Source organism: Dendrobates tinctorius, unplaced genomic scaffold (genome assembly GCF_039654945.1).
Source record: "Dendrobates tinctorius isolate UK_male_01 unplaced genomic scaffold, ASM3965494v1 ptg000151l, whole genome shotgun sequence".
NCBI classification, from domain to species: Eukaryota; Metazoa; Chordata; class Amphibia; order Anura; family Dendrobatidae; genus Dendrobates; species Dendrobates tinctorius.
The window spans coordinates 7,639,381-7,654,605 of NW_027361818.1; the positions used below are offsets into that span (position 1 = coordinate 7,639,381).

The window sequence follows — 15,225 nt, forward strand, 5'->3', positions numbered from 1 at the left end:
TGTACCTGAGACCTACCATGTCTGTCCTCCCTGTGTGCTCCCACACCCACATCATACAGTACAGCCCCTGCTCACACACTCATCGCACTGTACGGCCCCTGCTCACACACTCCTCGCACTGCAGGTCCCTGCTCACACACTCCTCGCTTGTACGGCCCCACACTCACACTCCTGGCCCCCTATCACACACTCCTCATACTGCACGGCCCCCACTCACACACTCCTCGCCTGTACGGTTCCCGCTCACACACTCCTCGTATACTATGGCCCCTACTCACACACACCTCATACTGTACTGCCACCAGTCACACACTCCTCATACTGTACTGCCCCCACTCACACACTCCTCATACTGTACTGCCACCCACTCACGCACTCATACTGTATTGCCCCCGGTCACACACTCCTCATACTGTACTGCCCCCGCTCACACACTCCTCATACTGTACTGCCACCGGTCACACACTCCTCATACTGTACTGCCCCCACTCACACACTCCTCATACTGTACTGCCACCGGTCACACACTCCTCATACTGTACTGCCCCCCACTCACTCATACTGTACTGCCACCGGTCACACACTCCTCATACTGTACTGCCACCGGTCACACACTCCTCATACTGTACTGCCCCCACTCACACACTCCTCATACTGTACTGCCCCCGGTCACACACTCCTCATACTGTACTGTCCCCGCTCACACACTCCTCATACTGTACTGCCACCGGTCACACACTCCTCATACTGTACTGCCCCCGCTCACACACTCCTCATACTGTACTGCCTCCGGTCACACACTCCTCATACTGTACTGCCCCCGCTCACACACTCCTCATACTGTACTGCCACCGGTCACACACTCCTCATACTGTACTGCCCCCCACTCACACACTCATACTGTACTGCCACCGGTCACACACTCCTCATACTGTACTGCCCCCCACTCACTCATACTGTACTGCCACCGGTCACACACTCCTCACACTGTACTGCCACCGGTCACACACTCCTCATACTGTACTGCCCCCACTCACACACTCCTCATACTGTACTGCCCCCACTCACACACTCCTCATACTGAACTGCCACCGGTCACACACTCCTCACACTGTACTGCCACCGGTCACACACTCCTCATATTGTACTGCTGCCGGTCACACACTCCTCATACTGAACTGCCGCCGGTCACACACTCCTCACACTGTACTGCCACCGGTCACACACTCATACTGTACTGCCACCGGTCACACACTCCTCATACTGAACTGCCGCCGGTCACACACTCCTCATACTGTACTGCCACCGGTCACACACTCCTCATACTGTACTGCCACCGGTCACACACTCCTCATACTGAACTACCACCGGTCACACACTCCTCATACTGTACTGACACCGTTCACACACTCCTCATACTGTACTGACACCGGTCACACACTCCTCATACTGTACTGACACCGGTCACACACTCCTCATACTGTACTGCCCCCGCTCACACACTCCTCATACTGTACTGCTACCGGTCACACACTCCTCATACTGTACTGCCCCCGGTCACACACTCCTCATACTGTACTGCCCCCGCTCACACACTCCTCATACTGTACTGCCCCCGGTCACACACTCCTCATACTGTACTGCCCCCGGTCACACACTCCTCATACTGTACTGACACCAGTCACACACTCCTCATACTGTACTGCCCCCGGTCACACACGCCTCATACTGTACTGCCACCGGTCACACACGCCTCATACTATACTGCCACCGGTCACATACTCCTCATACTGCACTGCCCCCACTCACACACTCCTCATGCTGTAGTGCCACCGGTCACACACTCCTCATACTGTACTGCCCCAGCTCACACACTCCTCATACTGTACTGCCCCCGCTCACACACACCTCATACTGTACTGCCCCCGCTCACACACTCCTCATACTGTACTGCCACCAGTCACACACTCCTCATACTGTACTGCCCCCGGTCACACACTCCTCATACTGTACTGCCACCGTTCACACACTCCTCATACTGTACTGCCACCGGTCACATACTACTCATACTGTACTGCCCCCGGTCACACACTCCTCATACTGTACTGCCCCCGGTCACACACGCCTCATACTGTACTGCCACCGGTCACACACTCCTCATACTCTACTGCCACCGGTCACATACTCCTCATACTGCACTGCCCCCACTCACACACTCCTCATACTGTAGTGCCACTGGTCACACACTCCTCATACTGTACTGCCCCAGCTCACACACTCCTCATACTGTACTGCCCCCGCTCACGCACTCCTCATACTGTACTGCCACCAGTCACACACTCCTCATACTGTACTGCCCCCGGTCACACACTCCTCATACTGTACTGCCACCGTTCACACACTCCTCATACTGTACTGCCCCCGGTCACACACGCCTCATACTGTACTGCCACCGGTCACACACTCCTCATACTCTACTGCCACCGGTCACATACTCCTCATACTGCACTGCCCCCACTCACACACTCCTCATACTGTAGTGCCACCGGTCACACACTCCTCATACTGTACTGCCCCCGGTCACACACTCCTCATACTGTACTGCCACCGTTCACACACTCCTCATACTGTACTGCCACCGGTCACATACTCCTCATACTGTACTGCCCCCGGTCACACACTCCTCATACTGTACTGCCCCCGGTCACACACACCTCATACTGTACTGCCACCGGTCACACACTCCTCATACTCTACTGCCACCGGTCACATACTCCTCATACTGCACTGCCCCCACTCACACACTCCTCATACTGTAGTGCCACCGGTCACACACTCCTCATACTGTACTGCCCCAGCTCACACACTCCTCATACTGTACTGCCCCCGCTCACACACTCCTCATACTGTACTGCCACCAGTCACACACTCCTCATACTGTACTGCCCCCGGTCACACACTCCTCATACTGTACTGCCACCGTTCACACACTCCTCATACTGTACTGCCCCCGGTCACACACGCCTCATACTGTACTGCCACCGGTCACACACTCCTCATACTCTACTGCCACCGGTCACATACTCCTCATACTGCACTGCCCCCACTCACACACTCCTCATACTGTAGTGCCACCGGTCACACACTCCTCATACTGTACTGCCCCCGGTCACACACTCCTCATACTGTACTGCCACCGTTCACACACTCCTCATACTGTACTGCCACCGGTCACATACTCCTCATACTGTACTGCCCCCGGTCACACACTCCTCATACTGTACTGCCCCCGGTCACACACGCCTCATACTGTACTGCCACCGGTCACACACTCCTCATACTCTACTGCCACCGGTCACATACTCCTCATACTGCACTGCCCCCACTCACACACTCCTCATATTGTAGTGCCACCGGTCACACACTCCTCATACTGTACTGCCTCAGCTCACACACTCCTCATACTGTACTGCCCCCGCTCACACACTCCTCATACTGTACTGCCACCAGTCACACACTCCTCATACTGTACTGCCCCCGGTCACACACTCCTCATACTGTACTGCCACCGTTCACACACTCCTCATACTGTACTGCCACCGGTCACATACTCCTCATACTGTACTTCCCCCGGTCACACACTCCTCATACTGTACTGCCACCGGTCACACACTCCTCATACTCTACTGCCACCGGTCACATACTCCTCATACTGCACTGCCCCCACTCACACACTCCTCATACTGTAGTGCCACCGGTCACACACTCCTCATACTGTACTGCCCCAGCTCACACACTCCTCATACTGTACTGCCCCCGCTCACACACACCTCATACTGTACTGCCCCCGCTCACACACTCCTCATACTGTACTGCCACCAGTCACACACTCCTCATACTGTACTGCCCCCGGTCACACACTCCTCATACTGTACTGCCACCGTTCACACACTCCTCATACTGTAATGCCACCGGTCACATACTCCTCATACTGTACTAACCCCGCTCACACACTCCTCATACTGTACGGCCCCCGCTCACACACACCTCATACTGTGCTGCCCCCGCTCACACACACCTCATACTGTACTGCCCCCGCTCACACACTCCTCATACTGCAGTGCCCCCACTCACACACTCCTCATACTGTACTGCCACCGGTCACATACTCCTCATACTGTACTGCCCCCGCTCACACACTCCTCATATTGTACTGCCACCGGTCACACACTCCTCATACTGTACTGCCCCCGCTCACACACTCCTCATATTGTACTGCCACCGGTCACACACTCCTCATATTGTACTGCCACCGGTCACACACTCCTCATACTGTACTGCCACCGGTCACACACTCCTCATATTGTACTGCCACCGGTCACACACTCATACTGTACTGCCACCGGTCACACACTCCTCATACTGAACTGCCGCCGGTCACACACTCCTCATACTGTACTGCCACCGGTCACACACTCCTCATACTGTACTGCCACCGGTCACACACTCCTCATACTGAACTACCACCGGTCACACACTCCTCATACTGTACTGACACCGTTCACACACTCCTCATACTGTACTGACACCGGTCACACACTCCTCATACTGTACTGACACCGGTCACACACTCCTCATACTGTACTGCCCCCGCTCACACACTCCTCATACTGTACTGCTACCGGTCACACACTCCTCATACTGTACTGCCCCCGGTCACACACTCCTCATACTGTACTGCCCCCGGTCACACACTCCTCATACTGTACTGCCCCCGGTCACACACTCCTCATACTGTACTGACACCAGTCACACACTCCTCATACTGTACTGCCCCCGGTCACACACGCCTCATACTGTACAGCCCCCGGTCACACACTCCTCATACTGTACTGCCCCCGCTCACACACTCCTCATACTGTACTGCCCCCGGTCACACACTCCTCATACTGTACTGACACCAGTCACACACTCCTCATACTGTACTGCCCCCGGTCACACACGCCTCATACTGTACTGCCACCGGTCACACACGCCTCATACTGTAATGCCACCGGTCACATACTCCTCATACTGTACCGACCCCGCTCACACACTCCTCATACTGTACGGCCCCCGCTCACACACACCTCATACTGTGCTGCCCCCGCTCACACACACCTCATACTGTACTGCCCCCGCTCACACACTCCTCATACTGCAGTGCCCCCACTCACACACTCCTCATACTGTACTGCCACCGGTCACATACTCCTCATACTGTACTGCCCCCGCTCACACGCTCCTCATATTGTACTGCCACCGGTCACACACTCCTCATACTGTACTGCCCCCGCTCACACACTCCTCATATTGTACTGCCACCGGTCACACACTCCTCATATTGTACTGCCACCGGTCACACACTCCTCATACTGTACTGCCACCGGTCACACACTCCTCATATTGTACTGCCACCGGTCACACACTCATACTGTACTGCCACCGGTCACACACTCCTCATACTGAACTGCCGCCGGTCACACACTCCTCATACTGTACTGCCACCGGTCACACACTCCTCATACTGTACTGCCACCGGTCACACACTCCTCATACTGAACTACCACCGGTCACACACTCCTCATACTGTACTGACACCGTTCACACACTCCTCATACTGTACTGACACCGGTCACACACTCCTCATACTGTACTGACACCGGTCACACACTCCTCATACTGTACTGCCCCCGCTCACACACTCCTCATACTGTACTGCTACCGGTCACACACTCCTCATACTGTACTGCCCCCGGTCACACACTCCTCATACTGTACTGCCCCCGGTCACACACTCCTCATACTGTACTGCCCCCGCTCACACACTCCTCATACTGTACTGCCCCCGTTCACACACTCCTCATACTGTACTGACACCAGTCACACACTCCTCATACTGTACTGCCCCCGGTCACACACGCCTCATACTGTACTGCCACCGGTCACACACGCCTCATACTATACTGCCACCGGTCACATACTCCTCATACTGCACTGCCCCCACTCACACACTCCTCATGCTGTAGTGCCACCGGTCACACACTCCTCATACTGTACTGCCCCAGCTCACACACTCCTCATACTGTACTGCCCCCGCTCACACACACCTCATACTGTACTGCCCCCGCTCACACACTCCTCATACTGTACTGCCCCCGGTCACACACTCCTCATACTGTACTGCCCCCGGTCACACACGCCTCATACTGTACTGCCACCGGTCACACACTCCTCATACTCTACTGCCACCGGTCACATACTCCTCATACTGCACTGCCCCCACTCACACACTCCTCATACTGTAGTGCCACCGGTCACACACTCCTCATACTGTACTGCCCCAGCTCACACACTCCTCATACTGTACTGCCCCCGCTCACGCACTCCTCATACTGTACTGCCACCAGTCACACACTCCTCATACTGTACTGCCCCCGGTCACGCACTCCTCATACTGTACTGCCACCGTTCACACACTCCTCATACTGTACTGCCCCCGGTCACACACGCCTCATACTGTACTGCCACCGGTCACACACTCCTCATACTGTACTGCCCCCGCTCACGCACTCCTCATACTGTACTGCCACCAGTCACACACTCCTCATACTGTACTGCCCCCGGTCACACACTCCTCATACTGTACTGCCACCGTTCACACACTCCTCATACTGTACTGCCCCCGGTCACACACGCCTCATACTGTACTGCCACCGGTCACATACTCCTCATACTGTACTGCCCCCGGTCACACACTCCTCATACTGTACTGCCCCCGGTCACACACACCTCATACTGTACTGCCACCGGTCACACACTCCTCATACTCTACTGCCACCGGTCACATACTCCTCATACTGCACTGCCCCCACTCACACACTCCTCATACTGTAGTGCCACCGGTCACACACTCCTCATACTGTACTGCCCCCGGTCACACACTCCTCATACTGTACTGCCCCCGCTCACACACTCCTCATACTGTACTGCCACCAGTCACACACTCCTCATACTGTACTGCCCCCGGTCACACACTCCTCATACTGTACTGCCGCCGTTCACACACTCCTCATACTGTACTGCCACCGGTCACATACTCCTCATACTGTACTGCCCCCGGTCACACACTCCTCATACTGTACTGCCACCGGTCACACACTCCTCATACTCTACTGCCACCGGTCACATACTCCTCATACTGCACTGCCCCCACTCACACACTCCTCATACTGTAGTGCCACCGGTCACACACTCCTCATACTGTACTGCCCCAGCTCACACACTGCTCATACTGTACTGCCCCCGCTCACACACACCTCATACTGTACTGCCCCCGCTCACACACTCCTCATACTGTACTGCCCCCGGTCACACACTCCTCATACTGTACTGCCACCGTTCACACACTCCTCATACTGTAATGCCACCGGTCACATACTCCTCATACTGTACTGACCCCGCTCACACACTCCTCATACTGTACGGCCCCCGCTCACACACACCTCATACTGTACTGCCCCCGCTCACACACACCTCATACTGTACTGCCCCCGCTCACACACACCTCATACTGCAGTGCCCCCACTCACACACTCCTCATACTGTACTGCCACCGGTCACATACTCCTCATACTGTACTGCCCCCGCTCACACACTCCTCATATTGTACTGCCACCGGTCACACACTCCTCATACTGTACTGCCCCCGCTCACACACTCCTCATATTGTACTGCCACCGGTCACACACTCCTCATATTGTACTGCCACCGGTCACACACTCCTCATACTGTACTGCCACCGGTCACACACTCCTCATATTGTACTGCCACCGGTCACACACTCCTCATACTGTACTGCCCCCGCTCACACACTCCTCATATTGTACTGCCACCGGTCACACACTCCTCATACTGTACTGCCCCCGCTCACACACTCCTCATATTGTACTGCCACCGGTCACACACTCCTCATACTGTACTGCCCCCGCTCACACACACCTCATACTGTACTGCCCCCAGTCACACACTCCTCATACTGTACTGCCACCGGTCACACACTCCTCATACTGTACTGCCACCGGTCACACACTCCTCATACTGTAGTATCCCCGCTCACACACTCCTCATACTGTACTGCCACCGGTCACACACTCCTCATACTGTACTGCCCCCAGTCACACACACCTCATACTGTACTGCCACCGGTCACACACTCCTCATACTGTACTGCCACCGGTCACACACTCCTCATACTGTAGTATCCCCGCTCACACACACCTCATACTGTACTGCCACCGGTCACACACTCCTCATACTGTACTGCCACCGGTCACACACTCCTCATACTGTAGTATCCCCGCTCACACACTCCTCATACTGTACTGCCACCGGTCACATACTCCTCATACTGTACTGCCCCCGCTCACACACTCCTCATATTGTACTGCCACCGGTCACACACTCCTCATACTGTACTGCCCCCGCTCACACACTCCTCATACTGTACTGCCCCTGCTCACACACACCTCGTATAGTATGGCCCCCGCTCACACACTCCTCTTACTGTACGACCACCACTTAGTTATTACTGGCAGTGGCCATATCATCCCTCTATACATGTGCAATGTATATGACATGGCACCTGCGCACGCTGTCCTCATCAGACTGGAGAGAATGCCGTCTGTCCACTCGTTGGTTGTCAGATCGTATTCCCCATACAGCTCCCCCAGAGACACGGCTTTGGGATTCAGGGGGAAATCCTGTGCATGGGAGACAATTGCACTGTGACATGTGGCAGCAGATTTATATAACAGTGACACGGACAGATGACTGTGTGGAAGGCCGGGGAACGTTAGCCCCCCCATCAGGTCACCCTGCTCCTTCTGGGGGGGCAATAAGGTAAAGAGGACCCCCCCCTATTTTCTCACCCGCACAAGGTTGTAGTTCGCGTCCCCATTGCGGTGCAGCGCAGACACAGCTGCCTGAAGGCAGCGCCACGTGGTGGTCTTCCCGCTGTATGTCCTCCCCACGATCATGCAGGAGTGGCGCGAGGTCTTGGTTTCGTAAAGCTGGATGACTTTGGTGACGGTGAACGGCGTAACTTGCAGGCCGGAGAGTCGGAGTTCGTGTTCAATCTGTTCCCGGAGCTGAGGGCAAACGAAGATTCACTAATTACAAGAGCAGCACAACACCCGCCAGCTGCACGGCAGTAAGGTGCCCACCGCAGCCCCCCACCAGTACTGCTATATTACAAACCAGTGCTGGGTGACATCATCCGGCAGCTGAGGAGCTCTACATACAGTATGTATGGGTTATACTCCAGTCACACCCAAAGCTTTCCTGCTAGCTCACTCTTTTGCCCTTTGCCAATCAGGAATGCCCCGCATGGTGCACTGTGGGCAATAATAGTTATAGGAAACGTCTCCCTCCATGCAGGGCCTACGAGTGCAGTGCACTACGGGAGTACAGCTTGGGATGTGAGAGGAGTGCTGGCATAACCATACATTTGCTGTCCACAGGAGTTCTTGTCCTCTGATGGTCACTTATTTGGAGCTTTCAGCCCCTGAGAGAATACTAGCTGGGAATGCCCGGTGGGCTCATGCTCAGATCATCAGATGCCAGATTAATATGTGGCGCCCCCAGGAGTATGGTCGCTACACTGGCATTGCCTTCCTCCAGGGAGGGTGATGTCAGGCTTGGAAGCAATGAAGGGTCTCTCTGACAGTTAATCTCTACATACAACACATTTCCCACTCCAGGCCAGCAGAGGGAGCTCTGCACCAATACTAAGGGGAAGAGCTTCTCTCTGGGGGCCAGGAGGGGAAATTAGTCAGTTAGTGTGAGGAGGCCGAAGTGTGTAGACGTGGAGAGAGGAGCTGGGGGATTGAGCAGGGAGTTGAGGCTCATTCCCAGCTGGAGCACATGATCTGGAGCCTGGTCTCCAAGGTTGTATGGATACTGACGGTCCTGCAACAGAAACCAGAGGAATAGGAAGCTGTAAATGCTCTATTCCCATCTAGGACTCGGAGGCACAACAGCGACGTGCGAGCCAAAGGAGATAGAAGGCTACAGCTGTCTGCCATACGAGGTAGATCCAAAAGGGGAGAAGGAGGAACTTCAGTGTAACACAGTACTGCATGTACCTCAAGTAAGCGCTAGGAAGGAGACTACACAACCCATCTGATAGAGAGATTCCTAAGTTGCTTCCAGGCTAATCAGCTCCTGTGCCATCTGTAATCTGGACACTGGACTGCACTTACAAGTAAAGGTAAAGAAACTGCAACCTATTGTGTCCTTGCCTCCTTCCTGTAACCTCTTCAGCACTGCTACATCTCTGTGCCAAACACTGCACCCTCTTCCTAAACACCTATCCTCACTGCCCTGGGACTACAGCCCTGCCTGTGGAGGGCTACAACATCACTGCTGCACCACACCATCTGTCCCAAAGGATCTGTCTGCAGCGTCGGCTTAACATCTTCATTGCCGAACACCACAGGTGGCGTCACGAAACATCCACTCATAAACTTTATTCCCATCACTGAACCCCTTTTACATGGGCGCCCAGGGCCACGGACCGGGTCACCGCTGCTGTGACAATCCCCTCTGAGAGACCGGCCCGGTACCGAGTACCCCACAGCCCTGGGAGGGCAACCCAAATAGACTTTACCCGCTGAACACACCTTTCCGTAATCCACAGGCGGAGTGTCAATGCCAGGGAACAAGTCCTGCATGATCCCGTTAAACAGGGGAAGGTCGACAGAGGTCAGCTTGGCGATGTTCATATCCTTCATGGACATCAGCAGGATCTGAGAGAGAGAATGAAGAAGGGAACACTGTGAATGTGAGGCTGTATGTGCCCATCTGACCCTCTGCCACCTCTTCACCCACCTCCTCATCAGACAAGTCCTGCCACCTCTTCACCCACCTCCTCATCAGACAAGTCCTGCCACGTGTGAACGTGAGGCTGTATGTGCCCATCTGACCCTCTGGCACCTCTTCACCCACCTCCTGATCAGACAAGTCCTGCTACATATGAACGTGAGGCCGCATGTGCCCATCTGACCCTCTGCCACCTCTTCACCCACCTCCTCATCAGACAAGTCCTGCCACGTGTGAACGTGAGGCTGTATGTGCCCATCTGACCCTCTGCCTCCTCTTCACCCACCTCCTGATCAGACAAGTCCTGCTACATATGAACGTGAGGCTGCATGTGCTCATTTGACCCTCTGCCACCTCTTCACCCATGTCCTGATCAGACAAGTCCTGCCACGTGTGGACGTGAGGCTACATGTGCTCATCTGACCCTCTGCTACCTCTTCACCCACCTCCTCATCAGACAGGTCGGGCCGGACCCTACGTTTCCGTCCAGCGTACCGCAGCAGTGAGGTCAGAGCTCTCAGCCCAAAGTCGTAGTGGTCCTGTTTGGAGAGCTGCTGCATGGCCAGGGAGTACAGGGTGTAGACCTTCTTGGCCAGGAGCTGCCGGACAAAACCAAAATGTCACCGCCACCCTGGTGACGGGTACACGACTCGCTGTGACATCTGTCATTACCTTACAATTACCAAAGCCCTCTCCAAACAGGATGATCTCTGCGATCAGCGTGGAGTCCGGGACCACCATGGAAATGGGTCTGAACATGGACTTGAGGTTATCGGGGAGCTCAGTGCGGCCGGCATAACCTGTGAGAGAGGAATGACGTGAGTGTACTGTCATTTGATGATCACTAGTGGCCACCATCACAGCTCTTGTATAAGTGTCATTCTTTACTGTGGATCTAGCATTGTATTAGTGCACCAAGAAGCTCAGGATGAGCAGATACCTGGGTTCATGGTGATAAAGATGCCACATGACCAAACCAAGTTGATCTCCCTTCCCTCAAATATGAATCGGGTCAGGTTGGCGGACAGGGCGGACAGGATGGACAGGATCTGCTGGGCGACCACCGACAGGACTTCGACGTTGATGCGGTTAAATTCGTCAAAGCAGCCCCAAGCGCCAGTCTGAAGAGACACGAAGACGAGGTAATCAGTGAATCAACTGGTCGCATCCAGAGCTGTAATCAGAATTCTGCTGCAGAATTATCAATGCAGCTCTGGATGTGATGGAAACTAAAACAGATCTCCATAGAACGGAGGAGACGTGTACGATGGTGGATACCTGAGCCAGGCCGGAGTACATCCTCCCCATAGATTTATAGTCTAGGCCCTCCGAGCAGTTCACCACAATCACGTACATCCCCAGCGCCTTCCCCAGGTCCTTCACCGTCTCAGTCTTCCCGGTACCGGCCGGGCCCTTGGGCGATCCTCCGCGGTGGAGGTGCAGGGCGGTGGTGAGAGTCATGTAACACCTGAGGGTGATCAACGTGTCATGGAGCGGCGGTATACGGTGGCATCACATCTACCCCACATAGGGGAGAGTGATCCCCGTATATATATATACTGCGGTGTGTACCTGTCAGTCAGCGGAGTGATCACCAGCCGACCCGAGTTCCCCAGGTATTCATAGCCGTACTGGAAGTGAGTGTTCGTCTGTCTAATGAGACAGTCATCAACATCCTGCAAAGAAAGAGCAAAGGACACCACACTGACCATCACCCCAATACCACAGATGGAACCCCGCAAGGTACTCATAGCTCCTCCTACCTGTATCACCCTGCAGGGGGGAGACTCAGCTCCTCCTATCTGTATCACCCTGCAGGGGGGAGAGATCATAGCTCCTCCTATCTGTATCGCCCTGCAGGGGGAAGAGATCATGGCTCCTCCTATCTGTATCACCCTGCAGCAGGAAGAGATCATAGCTCCTCCTATCTGTATCACCCTTCAACGGGAAGAGATCATAGCTCCTCCTATCTGTATCACCCTTCAACGGGAAGAGATCATAGCTCCTCCTATCTGTATCACCGTGCAGGGGGAAGAGATCATAGCTCCTCCTGTCTGTATCGCCCTGCAGGGGGAAGAGATCATAGCTCCTCCTATCTGTATCACCCTGCAGGGGGGAGAGATCATAGCTCCTCCTATCTGTATCGCCCTGCAGGGGGAAGAGATCATAGCTCCTCCTATCTGTATCACCCTGCAGGGGGAAGAGATCATAGCTCCTCCTATCTGTATCACCCTGCAGGGAGAGGAGACTCATAGCTTCTCCTACTTATATCACCCTGCAGGGGGAGGAGACTCATAGCTCCTCCTATCTGTATCACCCTGCAATGGGAGGAGACTCATAGCTCCTCCTATCTGTATCACCGTGCAGGGGGAAGAGATCATAGCTCCTCCTGTCTGTATCGCCCTGCAGGGGGATGAGATCATAGCTCCTCCTCTCTGTATCACCCTGCAGTGGGAAGAGATCATGGCTCCTCCTATCTGTATCACCCTGCAGCAGGAAGAGATCATAGCTCCTCCTATCTGTATCACCCTTCAACGGGAAGAGATCATAGCTCCTCCTATCTGTATCACCCTTCAACGGGAAGAGATCATAGCTCCTCCTATCTGTATCACCGTGCAGGGGGAAGAGATCATAGCTCCTCCTGTCTGTATCGCCCTGCAGGGGGAAGAGATCATAGCTCCTCCTATCTGTATCACCCTGCAGAGGGAGGAGACTCATAGCTCCTCCTATCTGTATCGCCCTCTAGGGGAGGAGACTCAAAGCTCCTCCTATCTGTATCACCCTGCAGGGGGAAGAGATCATAGCTCCTCCTATCTGTATCACCCTGCAGCGGGAAGAGATCATAGCTCCTCCTATCTGTATCACCCTTCAACGGGAAGAGATCATAGCTCCTCCTATCTGTATCACCGTGCAGGGGGAAGAGATCATAGCTCCTCCTGTCTGTATCGCCCTGCAGGGGGAAGAGATCATAGCTCCACCTATCTGTATCACCCTGCAGAGGGAGGAGACTCATAGCTCCTCCTATCTGTATCACCCTCTAGGGGAGGAGACTCAAAGCTCCTCCTATCTATATCACTCTGCAGGGGGAGGAGACTCATATTTCCTCCTATCTGTATCGCCATCTAGGGGAGGAGACTCATAGCTCCTCCTATCTATATCACCCTGCAGGGGGAGGAGACTCATAGTTCCTACTATCTGTATCGCCATCTAGGGGGAGGGGACTCATAGCTCCTCCTATCTGCATCACCCTGCAGGGGGAGGAGACTCATAGCTCCTCCTATCTGTATCACCCTGCAGGAGGAGACTCATAGCTCCTCCTATCTGTATCACCCTGCAGGAGGAGGAGACTCATAGCTCCTCCTATCTGTATTGCCCTCTAGGGGAGGAGACTCATAGCTCCTATCTGTATCACCCTGCAGGAGACTCATAGCTCCTATCTGTATCACCCTGCAGGAGACTCATAGCTTCTCCTATCTGTATCGAGCTCTAGGGGAGGAGACTCATAGCTCCTATCTGTATCACCCTGCAGGGGGGAGACTCACAGCTCCTCCTATCTGTATCGCCATCTAGGGGGAGGGGACTCATAGCTCCTCCTATCTGTATCACCCTGCAGGAGGAGACTCATAGCTCCTCCTATCTGTATTGCCCTCTAGGGGAGGAGACTCATAGCTCCTATCTGTATCACCCTGCAGGAGGAGGAGACTCATAGCTCCTCTTATCTGTATCACCCTGCAGGAGGAGACTCATAGATCCTCCTATCTGTATCACCCTGCAGGGGGAGGAGAATCATAGCTCCTCCTATCTGCATCACCCTGCAGGGGAGGAGACTCATAGATCCTCCTATCTGTATCACCCTGCAGGAGGAGGAGACTCATAGCTCCTCTTATCTGTATCACCCTGCAGGAGGAGGGGACTCATAGCTCCTCTTATCTGTATCACCCTGCAGGAGGAGACTCATAGATCCTCCTATCTGTATCACCCTGCAGGGGGAGGAGAATCATAGCTCCTCCTATCTGCATCACCCTGCAGGGGAGGAGACTCATAGATCCTCCTATCTGTATCACCCTGCAGGAGGAGGAGACTCATAGCTCCTCCTATCTGTATCACCCTGCAGGAGGAGGAGACTCATAGCTCCTCCTATCTGTATCACCCTGCAGGGGGAGGAGAATCATAGCTCCTATCTGCATCACCCTGCAGGGGAGGAGACTCATAGCTCCTCCTATCTGTATCACCCTGCAGGAGGAGGAGACTCATAGCTCCTCCTATCTGTATCACCCTGCAGGAGGAGGAGACTCATAGCTCCTC

At 54.4% G+C, this 15,225-nt stretch overlaps 1 protein-coding gene across 1 annotated transcript in view; it reads right to left on the minus strand.

The window, feature by feature from the left end:
- Nucleotides 1–15,225, minus strand: part of DNAH2 (dynein axonemal heavy chain 2) — a 149,895-nt gene that overhangs the window by 24,604 nt on the left and 110,066 nt on the right. The window contains exons 36-43 of the mRNA XM_073547053.1: nt 12,493–12,596; nt 12,199–12,388; nt 11,861–12,041; nt 11,593–11,720; nt 11,367–11,519; nt 10,722–10,847; nt 8,970–9,188; nt 8,684–8,801 (exon numbers count right to left, since the gene is read on the minus strand). Coding sequence (XP_073403154.1) covers nt 8,684–8,801; nt 8,970–9,188; nt 10,722–10,847; nt 11,367–11,519; nt 11,593–11,720; nt 11,861–12,041; nt 12,199–12,388; nt 12,493–12,596 — 1,219 coding nt within the window. The remainder of the gene's footprint in view (nt 1–8,683; nt 8,802–8,969; nt 9,189–10,721; nt 10,848–11,366; nt 11,520–11,592; nt 11,721–11,860; nt 12,042–12,198; nt 12,389–12,492; nt 12,597–15,225) is intronic.